Raw genomic sequence first — 20426 nt, forward strand, 5'->3', positions numbered from 1 at the left:
GGATTTCAAGCAACTTGGATTTTGCTCCTCTCCAGCCTTTCTCCAGACTCTGGCGCCTTGACTTCCAAATGAAATTCAAAACTTGCTTTCGTCTGAAAAGAGGACTTTAAGCCACTCTGCAACTGTCCAGTGCTTCTTCTCCATAGCCCAAGTCAGACGCTTCTTCCGTTGTCTTGAGTTCAGAAGTGGCTTGACCATGGGAATACGGCTCTTGTAGCCCATTTCCCGGACACGTCTGTGAACTGTGGCTTTTGATACCTGGACTCCAGCTTCAGCCCACTGTCTTTGAAATTCTGGAAGCGGCTCTTCTTCACAATTTTGTTAAGGCTGCGGTCATCTCTCTTGGTTGTGCAGCGTTTCCGGCCACGTTTTTCCCTTCCAACAGACTTTTTGTGGATATGCTTTGAAACTGCACTCTGTGAACAGCCTGCTCTTTGAGAAATTTCTTTTTGTGTCCAGTATATGTATATATATATATATATATATATATATATATATATATATATATATATATATGTATATGTATGTATTTAAATATATATACATAAAAATAAGAACTACAACTTATTCAAGGGACAAATCTATAAACCTTTGACTTTTTTAAATTTTGATTTTATTTTAGTTTAGTGATATGGTGATTTTTGTACTATGCCTGAAAAGAAAAAAACAAGTGAAAAATACAATAATTTCAAAATGTGTTTAAAAATCACCATTCTGGTTCTCTGCTTTGGCAGCGCGGTGACACTTTAAAAATCATTCGGAAGTCGAGTGATGGCTGGTGGCTGGCTGAGAATGCCAATGGTGACAGAGGATTGGTGCCAAAAACATACCTCAAGGTCGGCTCACACCATTCAAAAATACTCTGCACTACCTGATGAGACACTGTACAAAGTTGCCATCATTTATTTTCATAGCGTGGTTCTGTCCTGGGGGACAATCAAAATGATGAAGAACATGAAGAGTCAGACGAGGCTGTGGAAGACCAAGATGATTCGGACGAGCTGGAAAATGAAGAAGAAGAAGAAGAGAGGTAAAGTTTAGGTTTAAAATATTTGTACTTGGGAAATGTGTTGTATTGAAAACAGATTTATTTTTTAATTTCACAGTCATGCCCCCCGTTCCAATTGGTCAACATTCAGAAAAGCTCTAACTGAGGTACAAGTGTTCAACTTCTTCCTCCTAAATAACATACATTGATTTTTTGGGGGGGGGGATTTATCAGGGTTCGTACGGGTGCTTGAAAACCTTGAATTTTAATGTTGTGTTTTCGAGATCAGTAAAACAAAGTCAAAATTTTAGAAAAGTGCGTGAAAATTACGTTGAAACACTTGCTCTCGTGGCTTGTCATTCTGGTGTTGTCATGTGAAGCGTTACCGGCTAGAAAACCGGCTTTTTTAGCTGCTCCCAAAAAGCTCATCAGATTTTTTATTTTTTATTGTTTTTTTATTTTTTATTGATGTTTCATCAATAATAATAATACATTGTGCACAATATTGTTTAGTAATTACTAATTTCATGTTTCCAGGGCTCCCTGAAAAACTAATGATGTATAAATTAGAATATTCACAGATCTAAGAATTTTTTTCTAAACCATTTAGACACACTGAACCATTTAGACACACTGAACAGATTTTAAGTCGAAAATTATCACAAAATTCCTGAAAATGCAAAACAATAAAATCAAAAATGAAAGTATTGGCTTTTTAGTGCTATAAATAAATAACGAAATGCAAAAAAAAACAAAAAACAAAACTATTTACAATTCTATTTCAAACAAATACACAGATCTTCTGAAAAACACACCAAAAAATATATACATTAGAATATGTAAATCAAAAAGCAAAAGATCAGCAGTGTCTAAGATTGAAACATTGGATGCACTCTGCTTTGGAGCAATCTATACCAATAAAGCGAGTCCAAATTTAGCTAATTTTTCTGCTTCGTATACAAGCAGTACCTTCTTTTTTTGTCTTCCGTATTCACCTCAATTAATACCCAATTCCTATAGAGCCTTTTCTGTGTTTATAAACAAGTGTGACGTATTGAAGCTGCACGTTCATTGTTGAGGCAGAATGGCAGAATTTATATCCGTTTATAGGAGGCCATTGACACAAAAAATTGGGGATCCTCGGTAGGGACTCCTCAAAATAGCACAAAGTATGTGCTTGTAGCAAGATAGTGACTTTATATTAGTCATCAAAATAAAAAGAAAAACCTGTTTTGATCAGCGCTGGATTTCCTCCTTTTGAAGGTACTGGAGTCATTGAAAAATTGGCCTTGAAAGTGCTTGAAAAGTGCTTGAATTTGGCCATGGAAAAGGTGTACAAACCCTATGTATGTTTTTGTCACAGATTGATGCTACGTACGTCCTATCCGCAATGGGAGCCATCCCTTCCGGGTTCAGGCCGTCCACTCTTAGTAAACTATTGGCGGATGAAGGTAGGCTGTAATGCCAAACCATCTATCTATCCATCCATCCATCCATGATCTGCACTGCTTATCCTCAGTAGGGTTGCGGGGGTGTTGGAGCCCATCCTAGCCAGTTGCAGGGACACAGGGTCAGACAATCCGCTTGCTCATTCATACCTAGGGACATTTGGACCAGGCAATTAACATTACATGCATGTTTTTGGAATGTGGGAGGAAACCAGAGTGCCCAGAGGAAACCCGCGCAAGCACGGGGAGAACATGCAAACTCCACACAGGAGGTTCGATCTCATGACCTCAGAACTGCCGCACTCGCGCTAACCACTGCGTCGTCGTGCTGCCCTGCTAAACTATCTAGTGATTTCTTAAATTGACAGCAATACATTGCTATCTAAGTCCCAGTCCTCATTAAGGACTCTTAGTTATCACTTGAATTTAAGTAGCCAAATTAAAAACCACACTGCCCTAAAATATTCAAAGAACATTTCAAAAACATCAGATCTAAATGAGGTGCGGGATGATCTTTACTATCTTTCCTGATAACGATAAGGTGATGCTTAAGCAACAAAATTACGTCACATAATTGGGTAAAAATTAAAATGATCCCCCTACTGTTAGGGGGGAGATCAACAAGAATATAATGGAGCAGTGCATCCCAGGAGAGTTGAACAAGGCCTTATGTCATCCACTATTCAGCATGATCGAGATATTCCTTTTGTCTAAGGAAAAAACAGAATGATCCCTGCCAGAGACTTAAGAATTGACTTCCAGCAGGCCACTTCTGTGAATGTTTATGACCAAACTATAACAAACCGGCTCAATGTAGGTAGCTTAGTGGCGCAATATCCTGTAATTGGCCCTGTCCTCACTGACCAGCACCGTAGAGTTTGGTAGGCGTTTGCGATAGAGCACCAGAATTGGCAAACACACTAATGGGGCCATGTGCTCCTCGCCGATGAGAGCAGGTTTAATATGATCACATGCGACAGACATAAGAGCTTCGGAACAGTCCGTAGAAAACGTTTTGCTGCCTGCTACATTACTCTGCATGATCAGCTTGTTGGTGATAGTCTGGAGAAGCATCAAAAGTAACTGGAAGGACAAAATGATTTCTAATGTTTATATAGTGGTACCCTGAATGTTATTAGGTACTGGTAGGCAATCATTGGATCCATTAGCCTGGTTTAGAGGTAATATCGGGCCTAAAAGATTCAGCCCGACCCGGCCCGAGTCGTGGGTTTGTAAACCGGAACCCGCTCAAACCTGACAGATTAACTTGATTTGATAAATGAGCCTGAAATAAACCCGAAACTTTAATTTGCCACCAAAAGTGAACACAAAGCTTTACTCCGGCTGTACTTCAGCACCGAACTGTCAGTTTCGGCTGAACTAAGCAGCTTGGTTGTTACTTCGGGCCGAGTCCTTCAAATCAAGTGGGCACTGCGCACGCAGCGCCAAAACGGTTTAGTGCATCTCTGCAACGTGCAGCGAACAAAAGTGAAATTGAACAAAATGGCACAGAAAAAAATCTAATTCTGCAGATTTCAGGCTGCAAATAGTGAAATATTTGCCAAAAAGCAGAAATAAATTTTGTAAAGCCTATAAGCTATTGGCAAGAAGCAGAAATGATGTCTGACGTGAGGGAGGTGGAAGCCTTGTGTCTTTTACCCCAACCCCCCGGAGAAAAATTTATTTGGATTTAGTGATTTTGAGTTAGACTAATAGTTTGGTGAGCATTTTCTTTATCTAAAATGATTACTTGAGTAAAAGTAAGTGTATGCTGTGTAGATCCTCCACAAAGGGAAGAAAAAAAATACAGCAAGAGAGAAGCCCAACCGGCCTGAATTAATGATTAAAAATTTTAAGCCCAAACTCAGGTCGGGTTCAATTACAATGAATCTGAACGGCCAAACGGAAGTTAAATATTATATGATATGATTTATATTTTCACTTCAATTGAAATGAAAAGGCTGAATCCAAATGGAATATCATACCAAATCACAGTGTCACAGTTTTTTTGTCGATCGGAATAATCGTTTTGTTCCGAATAGGCAGGCTCTGTTCTAACTTAAATGTGTGGTGACGTATTGTTTAAACATACTTGACGCTCGTGTTGATCCAGGTTCAGCTTTAATTAAGGAATTTTCAAACTATCAACAGGGTTCGTAAACGTGAAATCCTTGAAAGTGCTTGAATTATAATGTAGTGTTTTCAAGTCAGAAAAATGATTGCATTTAAGGTGAAGTGCTTGAAAATGCTTGGAATTGTTTTCTTGGCAGTATGACGATGGACCATGCAATTTTGATTTTTTTTTTTTTTTTTAAATGTGTGAATATAATGCTGACATTTCTGCTCTGTTGGCTTGCCGTTATGGCATTGTCATGTGTAGCTTCCCCGCCCCCCTACTGGTGCACCCAAGAGGACAGCTCAATTTAGAAAACCATTTCTTTTTAGCTCAGCTTACTGAAAAGAAATGGCTCTAAAGGCTCCTCTGATTTTTTTTTTCTTTCATGAAATTTTATCAAGTCAAGTCAAGTCATTTTTATTTGTATAGCCCTAAATCACGAAGAGTCTCAAAGGGCTTCACAGATTATTACACTATATTACACAGACTATTTTTCAGCCGACGAGAAGAGTAGGTTATTCATATGCTATGGAGTAGAAGTGAGTTTTAAGCTTAGATTTAAACATTTCCACTGAGGTTGCAGATCGGATCTCAGGGGGAAGAGCATTCCACAGCACGGGTGCCTGGATGGAGAACGCTCTTAAACCAGCAGAACACTTCTTTGCTCTTGGGATCACCAGAATTATAATGATAATAAAACATTATACACCAAAATATTTAGTAATTACTAGTGTCATATATTTTGGAGGGATCCCCTGCAAAACATATTAAATATGAATCAAAATATTTACAGATCTACAAAAGAAATTTTTTTTTGCTTTAAAGTTTTAGATTTATACTCGAACAACACAAAATCCTTAAAAAAAAGCAAAATATTTAAATAAAAATAACTCCATAGTTAAAATAAGTCCAATCTTTTTTTTGGGCTTCCGTATTAAAATCAAGTATTACCAAACACCTCTAGAGCCCTTTCCGTGTTTGTAAACAAGTGTGATGTATTGAATCTGCGCGTGTGTTGTTGAAGCTGAATGGCAGAATTGTCAGTTTACAGCTGCCCAAAAAGATCATAGAACACAGATACAGTGGCTTGCAAAACTATTTGCCCCCCTTGAACTTTGTGACCTTTTGCCACATTTCAGACTTCAAACATCAAGATATAAAACTGTAATTTCTTATGAAGCACCAACAATAAGTGGGACTCTATGGGTATTCTTTGAAATTCATCATTCTTTCTGCTCCACTTGTACCATTGACCTAAAAAGTTCCAGTTCAGTGTCATCACTCCAGAGACACGTATCCCCTATGTTTTATTTTTCCTCTTTGCTACTTATGACCACATAAGACTATCCCATATTTGAATAAAAGCACTATCAGACTTGTGTGAAGTTGCATATCATTTGCATATTGTGTTTTAGGTGTCAAGTACAGAGGAAGTCATTTCCTGCAGCCAGAGCTCAGCAATTCACAGCTTTCTTTTAGTGACCTCTTCTTGGATCCTGACTCAGGCAGGGTGAGAAAATATATTTTGGTTGAAAGCATTTTGAACGGGATTATGTTTTTTTGGGTAATCTAAGAAATAAATTATATCCCATTCGTCACGAGGCGTTGGATAGACCCAAACCTGGGACACAAGAGATATGGTCTTACCCACAAGGGGGACATTTGATTTAACAGCAACAACAAAGACCTTTACCGGTGAGAAGGGGGTGTGGTACTGGGATAGCAGAGGAGGAGATCATGAGAGGGAAACTTAAGAAGGGACCTAGGCATAGCCAGAATCTTGAACAAAAACAATGGGAATACCTTAACGAAGACAATTGAAGTGGCATGTCTTAAGGGGGGATGAGGAGGGAAACTTGAGAGGAAGACTTGAGACGGGATTTTGGGGTAGAGAGAATCTTGAAAGGAGACTTGTGAATGCCTTTACGAAAAAAGTTGGAGTGGCTGCATCATCTTATTGTCAAATAATACACACTGTGCCTTTAACTTTCATATGAAGGCTAGGGCCCCAAACTTTGATCTTGAGGGCTGCAATTGCCCCCCTGGCCACAAGTTTGAGACCATTGATCTAATCTGTCACCCAGGTGCGCCCACGGTACCCACGGACGTGCATTTGCTTCACCCTGTGGAGCTGCAAGAGAATCTCCACACCCGGGGTCGGTCTTCAAGTCCTTAGCAGACACATCCGACTCTGCGCCTTTGATGGCAATCGGGTAGGTAGACATTTTATGACCGTCATTCCCGAACTATAAGCCGCAGCGGACTATAAACTGCACCCACTTTATTTTTTAAAGGAAAAAAATGTTTGTACAAACATAACTCGCACCGGATTGTCAGCCACATGTCCCCAGGTTTAAATATTTTCAAAGAAACACGGTACACAAAACATTTTCAAAGTTTATTAACACACACACACATGGAGAAAAGGCAACACAGGTAACACTGCAACACACAGGGTTTGTACATGTGCTTAAAATCCTTAAATTTTAATGTGTTTTAAGATCAGGAAAATGCTTGAAATTATTTCCATTGCTGTGTTTCTGTCTGACTTTATATATCAACCTTTTAAATTAAGGAAAATTTAAAAAGTCTGTATTTGTATAGCCCTTAAACACAAAGAGTCTCAAAGGGCTACACAGACCAAAGATAATTGCAAACTACAGACTATTATTACACAGTCCCCTGATCTAAAACCTACATGTGGGCAAGGAAAAACTAAAAAACCTCAACATGAGAAAAATGTAGAAACCTTGAGAAGAGGTAATCCCCCTTCCATGCTGACCAGGCTGCAATGGATGTTGCAAATAACAATTAATACACATATATTGTCAACATGAAATATAGGTCATTCATAAGCTATGGAATTGAAGTGTGTTTTAAGCCTAGGATTAAACAGTTCCAGTTGTGGTTGCAGATCGACTCTCAGGGGTCAGAGCATTTCACAACACTGGGGCCCGAATGGAGAATGCTCATAAACCAGCTTTTTTAGAGCAAAGGGTATATAGGGGGAAATTAAATCTATCCTAGCTATTTACAGAGCTACAAAAAATTTGCAAAATACCAAACAATTTTATTTTTTTACACACTGAACAGATTTAAAATCAAACAACAACACAAATTCCCTGAAAATGTAAAACAATAAAATGTAAATTAAAATTAGAAAATGCAAAAAAAAAAAAAAAAATTGAAAAAAATACAATTCTATTTAACAATTAAAACATGCAGAAAATACAAATTTAAATAAGTAGAATAGAAAGCAAAAGATCAGCACTATCTAAGACTGACAGATTGAATGTACTCTGCTTCGGAACAATAAATATAATTAAAATGAGTCCAAATTTGGCTCATTTTGCTGCCTCGTGTACATACAGGTCTTTATTTTTGTCTTCCCTACTGAACTCAATGATTGTCCAACGCCTATAAACAAATGTGACGTAGCCAACCTGCATGTGCACTGTTGATTCAGAGTGGCAGAATTCATGTCATTTTATAGCAGCTAATTGACACAAAAAGACTAGACAGGAACAGCGCAAAATAGCACAAAGTATGTGCTAGCAGCAAGATAGATACTTTAGTTCAGTCATCAAATATTAAAGTGCATCAATATCACGGGTCTAATCCTGGGTAGCAGCACATTTAACAATGTCATTCAAGTGTGTTTCCCTTAACCTTGAGCGTTGCTTTGTTTTATTTTTTATCATCACAGATAACACCTGTTTAGAAAGATAAGTAGTCCTAAACATGCATAGAACCTTCCTTTGATGTCACCTCTTTTACACCTGTAGCGGCGAGAAGGAGTATTTAGTTTGTATTTATCAAAAAAATCATAGCATTTGAGAAATGTACAGTGGGCAGGATTAAATAATCCACAGGTCATGTCCGGCCCGCGGGCCGCATGTTTAACATTATTGTTGATGCTTATTGTACTTGTGTGCAAAGCACGTTACCTCACGCTAAACTTCTTCTATGGTGTTTATTGTGGGTTGTAACTTGAGTTTTCCTTGTCACCACATTTCTCACTGTTACCTTTTCTGCTTCAGCGCCCATGGCACCCATTACAAAAAAGCATCTCTTCATAAGCCACAGGGTTCTAATTGTGTGACAAAAGTTGTAGCTTATAGTACGAAATTTATGGTCGTTATTTTAGTATCAATGTTGAACATGCAACAATGTGCAAGCTAGTTTAGCTTAATCCACAGTTGTAAATTATAAGGTCCGCGGGCCGGATCAGGCCCCGCCAAGGGTTTTAACCCAGCATGCAAGACAACACTGAGAGAAGCGGCAAAGAAAAATGAGCTGCAGTTTTAAATATGTCCACTTGCAAAGCAACTGCAGTAGTATTTCTTTCCTTCTTTGCTTTATTCTCTATTCTATCTCTCTTTCTCTCTCACATTCTCTCTTTTGCTTTCTCTCTCTTTCTCCCTTTCACTCTAACTTTATGAGCATGATTTCTTGCTCTTTCTTTTTTCTCTTTTCTCTCTAACTTTCTGTATTCCGTGATCTATTTTTCCCTCTCTATTTTCTTTCTTTCTCACCCTCTCGCTCTATCCCTTTTTTCTATTTCTCTCTCGCTCAGTTTTTCTCTTTTGTCTTACATTCTTCTCACTTTCTTCCTTTTTTCCCTCTCCATTTCTTTCACTACCTCCTTCTCATGCTCCCTTTTTCCCTCTTTCTCTATCTCTCTTTTTCTCTTCTCTAATTATTTGGTCTCTTTCTTATTTTCTTTATCCATTTCTTTCTCTCTTTGCCACCACTTTCTTTCTCTCCTTTTTTTCTCTCCCCTTTTTTCTTTTTTAACTTTTCTCTTTCTTTTCCTCCTTATTTTCTTCTCTCTATTGTGCTCTCTTTCTTACTCTCTCCCTTGTTGTGTCTCTTTTTTTTAATCTCTCTTTTGTTCTCTCTCTTTTTCTTCTGTGTCTTGTTTTCTGTCTTTCTCTTAAACCTACTAGTTTGGCCCCCGTAATCTTTTTCTTTTAGCATGTTGCCCCCAGCTAAAAGGAGTTTGGCAAAACTGGCCTACTAGAATGAATTGAAAAATGTAGCTATTGATGCCAGTCAGACTCTGAGTGATCTACATTTCAAAGATGGTCAACACTATAGTAACACATTTAACAAATGCTGCTTTCATCACACTCTAGGTGCTGAGTAACATCTATACCATAAGGGCAACCTACTCCCCCAAGAACCCCAGGACTTGGGTTTTCTCCCCGCGGGTACTAGTGCATCAACAACAGCCCCGATGAGACAAGCCGCCTCTCAGAAATGGTTAAAACTGGGAGTTTTGAACTGATGCATGACATGTCTGTTGCAGACATCTGGTATCCTGCCCACCCTGCTGGATGGAGACTGCTTCCTGCGCTGCAATGCCAACAGTCCGGAGCTCGGGATCCTCTTTGAGCTTGGCGTCTCCTTTGTACGAAATGTAATGACAGCACAAAAAGAGAAACTGAAAGGAATGACTGAGCTGAGTGGATAGATCAGTTAGGGCTGCATGATTATTCACCTTAAATTCAATCATTTTTCTAATGGATATTGCCAGTGGCGGTTCAACACTAAATTACTCCCTTTTGTTTTACTTTTTTTTTTTTAAATCTAGAATTTTTCATCTTATTCATAGCGGATGTTTGTAACAATTTTTTTTTTTTTGGGTTTAAATTTGGGGGTGCTTGGGCAACCCTCCCAAAACGGGCTTATTACACCAATGTGTTCCTCTATTGTGCTACTTAAAACTAATGCTACAAAGCCAAGGGAAGAATATAATTGACTAAACCGCACCATTTTTCTTATCAATTTTTGTCCAGCCATTCACGAGTTGTTTTTTTTTTTTGGTACCAGTAGCTGCAAGACGGGTCATGATTAGGTCATCCTTCTTTAGTTGCGCTTCAATAAAAATAAAAAAATTCTGGACCTCCATCCATCCATCCGCACCGCTTATCCTCAGCAGGGTCGCGGGGGTGCTGGAGTTCATCCCAGCTATTTTTGGGCAGTGGGCAGGGGACACCCTGAACTAGTTGCCAGCCATTTGCAGGGCACACAGAGACAGACAACTCACTCGCTCATTCACACCTAGGGACAATTTGGACCAGCCAATGAACCTGACATGCATGTTTTTGAAATGTGGGAGGAAACCGGAGCGCCCAGGGGAAACCCACAGTAGCAAGGGGAGAACATGCAAACAGCACAGGAAGGCTGGTAGTTGGATTTGATCCCATGATCTCAGAACTGTGCCGCAGACACGCTAACCACTTGCCTTAATTTTAGAACTATGAGTTTTTTTTAAATGCATGTTTATGACAGTTTATGTATTTTGGCTTATTATTCAATTAAATATATTTTTTTAAATTTGTTTTTCTTGCAAAGCGGGACTAAAAGATACACAATGTCCCTTTAAAGAATGTAGATTGCATCAACTTTTGTAGTTTTATGAATAATCAGTCATAGTACTGGATAAAAAATAAATAAAAGCAAGGAAAAGATGACTAAAGTGGAAAATAGAAAAATACTGTGATACTTTTACCTATGAGCTGCTCAAGATTAGAGAAATTTGAGATCTGATATGTCAAAAATCTATTGTTCTACTAAATCATAATGGCATTCATTTTCTCACACAACATTCAATTTTGAACTCATTTAAACTTTAAACGTTTTTATATTAAGCAACTCTGAATCTCTGCACCGTCTGTTCGTTTTCCTCATGCTGAGATTTTTGATTTTTTTTTTCCTTACCCTCATGTAGGTTTTAGATCAGGGGATGGGGTTATAGTATATCGTCTGTACATCCCTTTGAGACAAAGAAACCTTGTGATTACATTTTATTCATATAAATACGACTTTACTTGACTTCTTTACTGTGTTTTAGTCCACAGGTGAGCGGGGAGACCTAAGTTGCGGTTGGGCTTTTCTCAAACTGACCGATGCTGCTGGAAATCCACTTTCAAACAGGTGTTGCGCGGACACTTTCCGACTCACACTGACACAGTTTGCTACTTTTTCTGCGACATGCTATCTAAAATATAGCTTAAAAGATTCATACAGATTTTGGAACTTTTTCTTTTGCGGCCCACACCTCATCATTGCAGCCTCTGCGTGAACAAGAATGTGCATGTTGACAGACTGGAAAATGTAAAAAAAAAAAACTGGGACTTTGGACAAGGGATGCGATTGCACAAAAATTACGGCGTGCGACGGATATGTATAAATGCAACAGGGAGACCACACTGGTAAATTAGCGAAGGGCTACCTAAAGAAATGTTGAATAAATGTCGATACATTTGGGCAACTACCAGGATGTCTACCAACATTCTCTCAAAGCTGCACGCGTGCGCACTGGCCAGACTTCAGCGCAAAAAAAAACCATAGTCCTGCGCACAAAAATCAGGGCTCGCCATGCGAAATTAATTCATTAGAAAATTCGGCCAGAATTACAGAGCATGCAAGCAAAAACAACACTGGTTCATTCTGTGGGGTTTAAGCGCAGTCTTTTGAAGTTAATGTCACCAGGAGATTGAGTAAATGAAAGCAAGCGTACATGTGATCTCAAGTTCTTGGGCCAAGAGAGAGGGGGAGGGAGACTAGAGCGGCGGCGGGGTAGAATGGATGGAGGTGATCACTTTTCAAAAAAGTGTTATTATTGTATTATTTTTTTTATCATTATTGTGTTAAAATATAGAGGGACAAATGTGGTTTACTTTAATTATCGCTGTCACCTTTAGACTACGTAGCTACATGAATGTTGCCGCACAAGGTTTTGTCTTTTTAATGAAGAAGTAGCTCTTTCCGCTTCCAAAAGGCGCTTCAGATTGCTTTTATTGCCTTCATCCATATAATGGATATAAAATGGGGGGAAGCAGAAAAAAAAGAAAACTAGATATTTGAGACTTCTCGTGATTAAGGGCCATACAAATAAACTTGACAAGTATAGAATAAAAAAATAAAAGAAAAAAAGAAAAGGAAATAAAAAAGGGAAATGCAAAAAAAAATAAAAAGAGAAAGAATGGGGAAAATGGAAAAAGCTAGAAAAATATGTAAACAGCTAGCGAAAAAGGAAAAAAAAAACAGAAAAGGAAACAAGAAAAAAAAAGAAAAGAGGCAAAAAATATTTAAAGAGCTAAAAAAAAAAGAAACAAAAGAAGAATAAACTGAAGAAAATAGGGTACAAAATTATAATAAGAAAAAAAAACAGCAAAAAGATATTTTTGGGGGTCTGTCTGATCGCTCCTGTGTTACATTCAAATAATTTACGAATATATCAAGTCAATCTTTTTGCCAACATTGTACTTCCACGAAATGTTATTAAATACAGTTCTGTGTGGGCAACCTACTAGATAAATCCACAAAATATTAGTATTATGTAACAAAAGATACTTTTCAAAAAGGGAAACCTCTTGTAATAGTTGTTGTAAAAACAACTGATGAATGTGGGCCGTACAACTTTTCCAATATTATATTAGCCAATTCATTAAAATTTGAAAAACCAAATAGTGTGGCCAGAAAGCCAGCAGAATGTAACTTGATTTGATGTCAGGTTTTGGACATGTTTGGTAATGATTTGGATGCAACAAGCAGGATTGGTGTTGCTTACTGTTGTTCCAGGCCATGCAAAATGAGGGGGAAGAGCATGAAGTCACTCTCCAAACTAAAACAATTAAAAACAGGTAAATACTTAGGTCCTAGTTCAAGACCTGGTGGAAACATATGTTGACCTAGGGAACGATTGGCGCCACTAGGCTGTACTTCCCAAAAGCCATACCACAGGAAATGGTGGCCCTTCGACCCTTGGGGTTAAGGAATCCGACCAACCAACCAACCAACCAAATACTTAGGTACATTATAGAACAACAACAAGAAAACATTAAATACATGAAAACAGTTATCTATTTTGGTAAAGCTGTAGAAAAATGTGTGATTTACAATGCTGACCCAGCTAGAGACAACAGAGTAATTTTTTTTTACAAATCTTGCACTATCCAGGTAAAATGATGAACAAATACCGTAAAATCCAAACAATAAGGTGCACCTGATTATAAGCCGCACCCAGAACATTTCTACAGGAAAAACATTCTGTACATGCATAAGCTGCTCTTGACTATAAGCCACATGTGCCCACATTGAAATATGAGATATTTACAAAGAGAAAGAGTTATAATAACGCCCTTAACGTTCTGACAAATACAAATACGTGTCCGTACAATGTCACCAGTCACTGAAATATGTCATGCTACATATCATTGGAAAGCTTAAGCTATCGGGATTAAATATATACTCATCAGGGAAAAAATCATGATCAGTTTTAAACAAGATACTCAAACTATAAAGCCGGCGTAACTAACCATTACGTCCTCTGGGCGTCTTCAACATCATTGAATCTCTGCAAAAATGGATTAGTTACATCAAGGACAATCCATAGAATCCAACCGTGTAAAATAGTATACAGGTATCCAGAAATCATAATGCATGATTTATTTTTTACAATTTATTTGTGTGATACAGCTGCAAATAAATATTTGAACACCTATGTATCATCTAGAATTCTGACCCTGAAAGACCTGTTAGTCCACCCATTAGAAGTCCACCTGCACTCCATGTATCATCCTGAATCAGATGCACCTGTTTGAGGTCATTCGCTGCATAAAGGCACCTGTCCACCCCATTCAATCGTTATGACTTTAACTGGTAACATGGTGAAGACCAAAGAGCTGTGCAAAGACACCAGAGACAAAATTGTACACCTCCATAAGGCTTGAAAGGGCTACGCAGCAATTGCCAAGCAGCTTGGTGAAAAAAAGGTCCACTGTTGAAGCAATCATTAGAAAATGGAAGAAGCTAATCATGACTATTAATATCAAATGCAGTGGAGCCCCATGCAAGATATCACCTCATGGGGTCTCAATGATTCTAAGAAAGGTGAGGAATCAGCCTGTAACTATAGACAGGAGTTAGTCAATGATCTAAAAAAGAGCTGGGACCACTGTTTCCAGGGTTACTGTAGGTAATACACTAAGACGTCATGACTTGAAATCATGCATGGCCCAAAAGTTTCCCCTACTTAAAACAGCACATGTATAGGCCCGTCTTAAGTGCATATGACCATTTGGATGTTACAGAGCAGTCATGGGAAAAAGTTTTGTGGTCAGATGAGATTCTAATAGAACTTTTTTGTCATAATTCCACTAAGTGCGTTTGGAGGAAGAAGAATGAAGAGTACAATCCGAAGAACACCATCCCAACTATCAAGAATGGGGGTAGTAGCATCATGCTTTAGGGGTGTTTTTCTGCACATGGGACAGGATCAGTGCACTGCATTAAAAAGAAGATGACTGGGGACGTGTATTGTGAGATTAATCCCAGGCAGGTTCTTCCAATACAACGATGACCCGAAGCACACAGCCAGGAAAACCAAGGAGTGGCTCCGTAAGAAGCGCATAAAGGTTCTAGCATGGCCCAGCCAGCCTCAAGACCTGAACCCAATCGAAAATCATTGGACGGAGCTCAAACTCCGTGTTTCTCAGCGACAGCCAGGAAACCTGACCTAGAGAAGATCTGTGTGAAGGAGTGGGCCAAGATTGCTCCTGCAGTGTGTGCAAACCTGGTGAAAGACTAGAGGAAACGTTTGACCTCTGTAATAGCAAACAAAGGCTACTGTACCAAATATTAACATTCATTTTCTCAGGTGTTCTAATACTTATTTGCAGCTGTATCACACAAATAAACCATTTTTTTTTAAAAATCAATCTCTTTCAGTATATCTCTCGTGTCTCTTTTTCTTATATTTCTCTATCTCTCCTTTTTTTCTTTCACATTATTTTTCTCTTTTTCTTTGTCTTTTCACTCTTTCTTTTCTTTCTTTCTCTACGTCTTTTTTTCATTCTCTTTTCACGAACCACAAACAGAGACAGGAGCCAGTAGCGTTCATTTATTCAGTTTTATTGATAAAGAGGAAGAGCTGGGCTTGCTTCCACGATCCGATGATTGATGGACACGGGTAGCAGGTGGCTGGAAACGCGGAAGTGGCACTTCTGTGTCGAGCGAGGATAATCGTAGACTGCAGGGATACTGGTCAATAGCCGGGAAGGGAGCGCAAGGGCGGTATCGAGTTCAGAAACTAGGTCGGCAACGGGTATCAGGCAGGAAGCGGGGCAAAACCGGTCAAATGTCGGGATGGCAGAACAGGGCAGAAACGGGTCCAGACACAGGTCGGCAACGGGTATCAGGTAGGAGAAAACAGGTCAGGAAAAGTGTCTGAAGGTATGAGCTTGCCTAGCTGGGAGCATCGGTTCGCAACGATCTGACGGCTTCCTCTTGAAAGCCGGGGGTTTAAAAGGAGTCTCTGAACCAATCAGCTCACAGGGATGTTGGCGCCAATTGGGCAGTGCCCTGAATCAGCAATCATAACATTTTTTTTGTGCACTCGAAGTTGTTCTCCTCTCTCTTTTTTTATCTTGTTCTCTCTCTTGTCTATCACTTTCTCTGTTCTCTCTTTCTTTGTTCTCTCTCTGTTCTCGCTCTCACTTCTCTCACTTTCTTTTTTCCTTTTCTTTCTTTCTTTCTTTCTCTTTCTCTCTTTAATCTACTAATCTGGCCCCCGTGAGAGTTTTTTTCTACCATGTGGCCCCCAAGCTAAAATGAGTTTGACACCACTGCTCTAGGGTGTGGAAATAGAAAAAACAGCAACATTAATGGCCACTAGGAGTGCCCAACCGTTTTAAATTTGAACTTTGAACTAAGTACAATGAACCACTCAAACATAGTTTTGAAAGTAACTTATCGTGTCAATGTTTTCTCATGCTAGTTAGAAATCGATCCCAGAAAATCACTACAACCCATCACTGGTGAGCTATTTTCCGAACCAGTCCGCGGGCTACTCAGGTGCTATGAGGGTGCTACCTGGTGCCTCCAGGCACCATGTTAGATATCCCTGAACAGTGCATAAAAGTCAAAATAACAACAGTGAGCAATAATAATCAAAATAACAAGCTACCCTGGCATCTTATGCAATCTCCTTTGCAATGGTAAAAACAAGCTAGCCGAATAGGAGTATCAGCATTTAAAAGAAAAAATTTTACCACAAAAAAACAATGTAAAAACAAAACCAATATAGGTTGACTTCTTAGTAAATTTTGGAAATAAATAGATCCTTTGGTTTTCCAAAGGTAGTGGGGGACCAGAACCACCTACGAAAAGTGAAAACCTGCAAAGTAGCGTCGCAACTTCATAAAAGGCCCCTAAGCGTTAAACTTACCTCAAGATGACGTATCATTACCGACTGAGAGTATACAACTGCAACAAAATATACAATTATAGATCTACAAATGATTCCACACAACACATAAAAGCAGATGAATGAATTGTTTTATTGTCATTACTCAAAAGTAAAACAAAATTGCAGTGCTTTTCCTTCAGTGTGAGAAAGCAATTTAGATAGCGGCCGACTAGCTGTGCGCTAGCATTGGTTGTCCTTGAATGAAGACAGCTCTCCATGATGCTTAAAATAAGAGTCCCAAAAATGTAATGTTTTCCCATGAGTTGTTATTCCAAGTCATCCATTATGGCTAATGGACCTGGCGTTGGCAAAATACAGGGTCCGCAGCGGTGGCTTCACAGAGTTAACCGAGCCGGTAACAGTAGGTCGGACCAGCAGCACTGACGTCGCCTGTGTCACTTCTGAAACTCGATTATAATCCTAAGAACACCTTATGGTGATCAACATTTTGTTGCAGTCTTCTGACTTTTCTCAGAGTCTGATTTAATTGATACGGTAATTTATTTCAGGCATGGCCATTTATTTTCACTGTAACGAGCCGTTATAAGCAAACGGTCGATACGCTTTTCGGTTTGTTAGGACGTAGCTTCCTCCGCTGTTTGACAGCATACACCAGCCTATCACAAGTCGTGCACACAGACAGTCACACCAGCCTATCACAGTCACGGAAACTAACACACCCACTCAAAACAGAGTGCCCTCCCTAATATGTCCCCGCTACAGTCAAACAGAACATAACGCACAATGTAATGATATCAATGACATCAACGACAAAATCAATTAAATTCAAAATCCGTGAAAGAGTGAACTAGCAATAACTGAAGCGCGTAGCCAGGGGTCTCTCTACCTATGTTTGAAAATGTGTGTCCTTACCTTAAATAGGACATACGAGATCCCTGTGAGTGGCGGCACTCCATTCGAGAAAGACCCCGAAATGGATAGCTCACTGGCTCGATCATGTAAGTGGAAAATCTTTACTTTTGTCTCAAAACTGTAACTCATAATTACAAAAAAGGTGGATGGCAATAAGCATTTTTCTGGTTTGCAGCGGCGACTGGCATGTTCCAGCAAATCCTAAAGTCGCGCCGAGTGTCCAAACTCATAGTCAAGTTTAAAACGCCCAACAGTCGTGTCAAAATGCAGCTCAGGTGAGGAGTTTGGTGTGTTTGTGAAAGCATTCGAAGGAAGCATGTATTTTCCCCTCTTCAGCCTCCTCCCTGACACGCTTCTGCACTGCCTGAACTGCGTCCCTGTATTGGCAATGTACAGGCAACTGCTGGCCGACGCGCTCCTGGTGGACCGGCCTACCATGCAGAATGCAGGTAACACACATGCACAGATGGGTTTTAATGAATTGGCATGATAACTAGTAGAATAGAATAGAATATACCTTTATTATCATTGTTACAAAATGGGTTGAACATATTGTGACAACGACATTGGGCGTGGCACTCCAGTTCACATTTGACAGTGAGGATAAAAGAAAACAAAGGAGATAAAGGAACAAAGAAGATAACGTTATAATTTACACAATGAAGTCTCATGGACTAATGAGATCTCGTCTCACACTGTTTCATTCATGTTTGCTCTTTAAAGGGATTACAAAAGACAATTTAGTAGTGGTCCTCCCCACGGTCATGCAGATAGGCTCCATAATATTCCACATGTTATTGATCTCAAGAAATTAATACTCAAAGTAGACAGTTTGACCTCATATTCTTGAGCTGTGATGTCACGGGACGACAACAAGAACTCTAAACAATAGCGATCCAGTTGAAAAACGGACAGCGATTGTAGTAATCAGAGAATGCATAGCACTCATTTTTGCTTAGAGTAACTGTGTTGCTGTGGGACTTCTGTCTTTTTTGTCCGAGTTGAGTCCTTTGATCATTAAAAGCTGTGTTAGGTAAGTTTACTTGCCTTTGTGTACAGCGTGCTTTCCTTTTTTGGCTTCACCTCTTTTCTAGGTATGTGATTGTGACTTTTTATTTTGTGATTCTCTTGCAATTAATATAATATTGCCTGGATAGCTCCCCCGTTAGCGTGCAGGCTCTCAAAGGTTTACAGTTTAGCCCCATTAGCAGTCAGCTAGTTGGCTAGCCTGCCGTACACATTTGGTATATGTTTGTTGCTGTAATCATTTTTTTGTTGTTGGTTCCCAGTTTTTCTGGCTGCTTACTGCATGTTTTGGGTCGGCCAGCTTTCTGTTGTTCTGCCGATCGGCCCCAGTTAGCTTTCTATTTTTGCCAGTTTGCCCAAATTGGCTGCTTGCCATTTGATGTAAAAATGTGCCCACCTGTGGCACAACACAACACCTAGGCATTCTCCACAAAAATGACCAAAACTTTGTTTAAAACACTCTGCACCTTTTTGTCTAATTAGCATCTAAACCAATATGGTGACTGGATTTTCTAGGGTGCTAGTGATCTTCACATGACAGCACAGCTCAAAAAGTCAAAGATTACAGTCTTCAAAATGCATAATCCCGTTAAATAATTGGAATATACCAATGAACTTTTGCCATTTTCACTCTCTCTTTCTCTCTCTCTCCTCCTTACTCCTTTTATCTCTTTTGCCCTTTCCTTTTCCCCCACTGCCTTTTTTCCTCTCTTATTTTCTAATGCTCAATCTTTATCTCTTTCCTTTTTTCTTTCTATTTTTCTCTTTTCTCATATGTATTTCTTTATTTTGCTCCATAACTTTCTCTCTGTATCTTTTCTCACTTTATTTCTCTCTTTTTGTGTCTCCTCTCTTTCTCTTTCCTTTTTCCTCTCAATTGTGCTCTCTTTCTGTCTCTGCATTTTTATTGTGCTCTTTCTTGTTATTTCCCTTTCTCTCTCCCTCTCTATTTCCTTTTCTCCCTCTCCCTCTCTCTATCTTTCTTTATCTCTTTGTATTTAATCTAGTGATAGTGTTTTTTCTACTATGTAGCCCCCAAGCTCAAATGAGTTTGACACTCCTGTATTAGAGTATTAAACTGAATTTAGGGTTCTGAAATAGGTTTGAGTCCAGGGTTACAGCTTGTGTATGTTTAGGGTTAGGAACTAGGATTTGAGCTCCATATTAAGGTTCTAAACTGAATGTAGGTTTTCAAAATATGTTTAGGAATAAGCTTACGGTTTTAAAACGGGTTCGGGCTAGGATTAAAGCTAGAATTAGTGGTAGGGTTAGGTGTAGGGCTAGGGTTAGGATCAAGAGTTTAGGCTGCAAGTTAGGGTTTCGAATTGATTTTAGGGTACTGAAACAAGGTTAGGACTAAAGTTCGGGCTTAAAATTAAAGTAAAGGCCCTTGTTCTATTGATATGCACTGGGTTTGGTTGTTTTAATGGTATTGGAAAAATTGAAAAATATGCTTTGAAAGTCCTTAAAAAAGTGCTTGAATTTGGCCATGTAAAGGTGTACAAACCAGGGTGTGATGACTCAACTTTTCCCTTTTCCCAGATTTGATATTTAGCCCCGTGCTGGCCGCCTTTCCAACCGTGGTTGACCAACCAGACTTGCTGGATGCTGTCAGGGTACGTCAACAGGAAAATTGCCCATTCTTGATTTTGTGATCATTTCGTATGTTGCATTAGATCATGAACAGTGTTGGGACTGTATTTTATTTATATTGTA

At 39.2% G+C, this 20426-nt stretch overlaps 1 protein-coding gene across 7 annotated transcripts in view; it reads left to right on the top strand.

Annotated features, from left to right (window-relative positions):
- nphp1 (nephronophthisis 1) overlaps positions 1–20426 on the top strand; it is a 37334-nt gene that overhangs the window by 11122 nt on the left and 5786 nt on the right. For 4 of the 7 annotated variants that reach the window (XR_015852464.1, XM_088351321.1, XM_088351324.1 and 1 more), the window contains 13 exons: positions 735–836; positions 915–1030; positions 1107–1155; positions 2352–2439; positions 5968–6062; positions 6637–6765; positions 9691–9765; positions 9864–9974; positions 11412–11494; positions 17694–17770; positions 17860–17959; positions 18021–18133; positions 20253–20326. Coding sequence is in view for 5 of the 7 variants with exons in the window: in XM_088351321.1 (XP_088207447.1) it covers positions 735–836; positions 915–1030; positions 1107–1155; positions 2352–2439; positions 5968–6062; positions 6637–6765; positions 9691–9765; positions 9864–9974; positions 11412–11494; positions 17694–17770; positions 17860–17959; positions 18021–18133; positions 20253–20326 (1212 nt within the window). In the remaining 2 variants the exon portion in view is untranslated. The remainder of the gene's footprint in view (positions 1–734; positions 837–914; positions 1031–1106; positions 1156–2351; positions 2440–5967; positions 6063–6636; positions 6766–9690; positions 9766–9863; positions 9975–11411; positions 11495–17693; positions 17771–17859; positions 17960–18020; positions 18134–20252; positions 20327–20426) is intronic. The other 3 variants (XR_015852465.1, XM_088351323.1, XM_088351322.1) reach the window with 2 other exon arrangements.

This window comes from Urocampus carinirostris, chromosome 13 (assembly GCF_059441175.1).
Source record: "Urocampus carinirostris isolate Australia breed hairy pipefish chromosome 13, RoL_Ucar_1.0, whole genome shotgun sequence".
NCBI classification, from domain to species: domain Eukaryota; kingdom Metazoa; phylum Chordata; class Actinopteri; order Syngnathiformes; family Syngnathidae; genus Urocampus; species Urocampus carinirostris.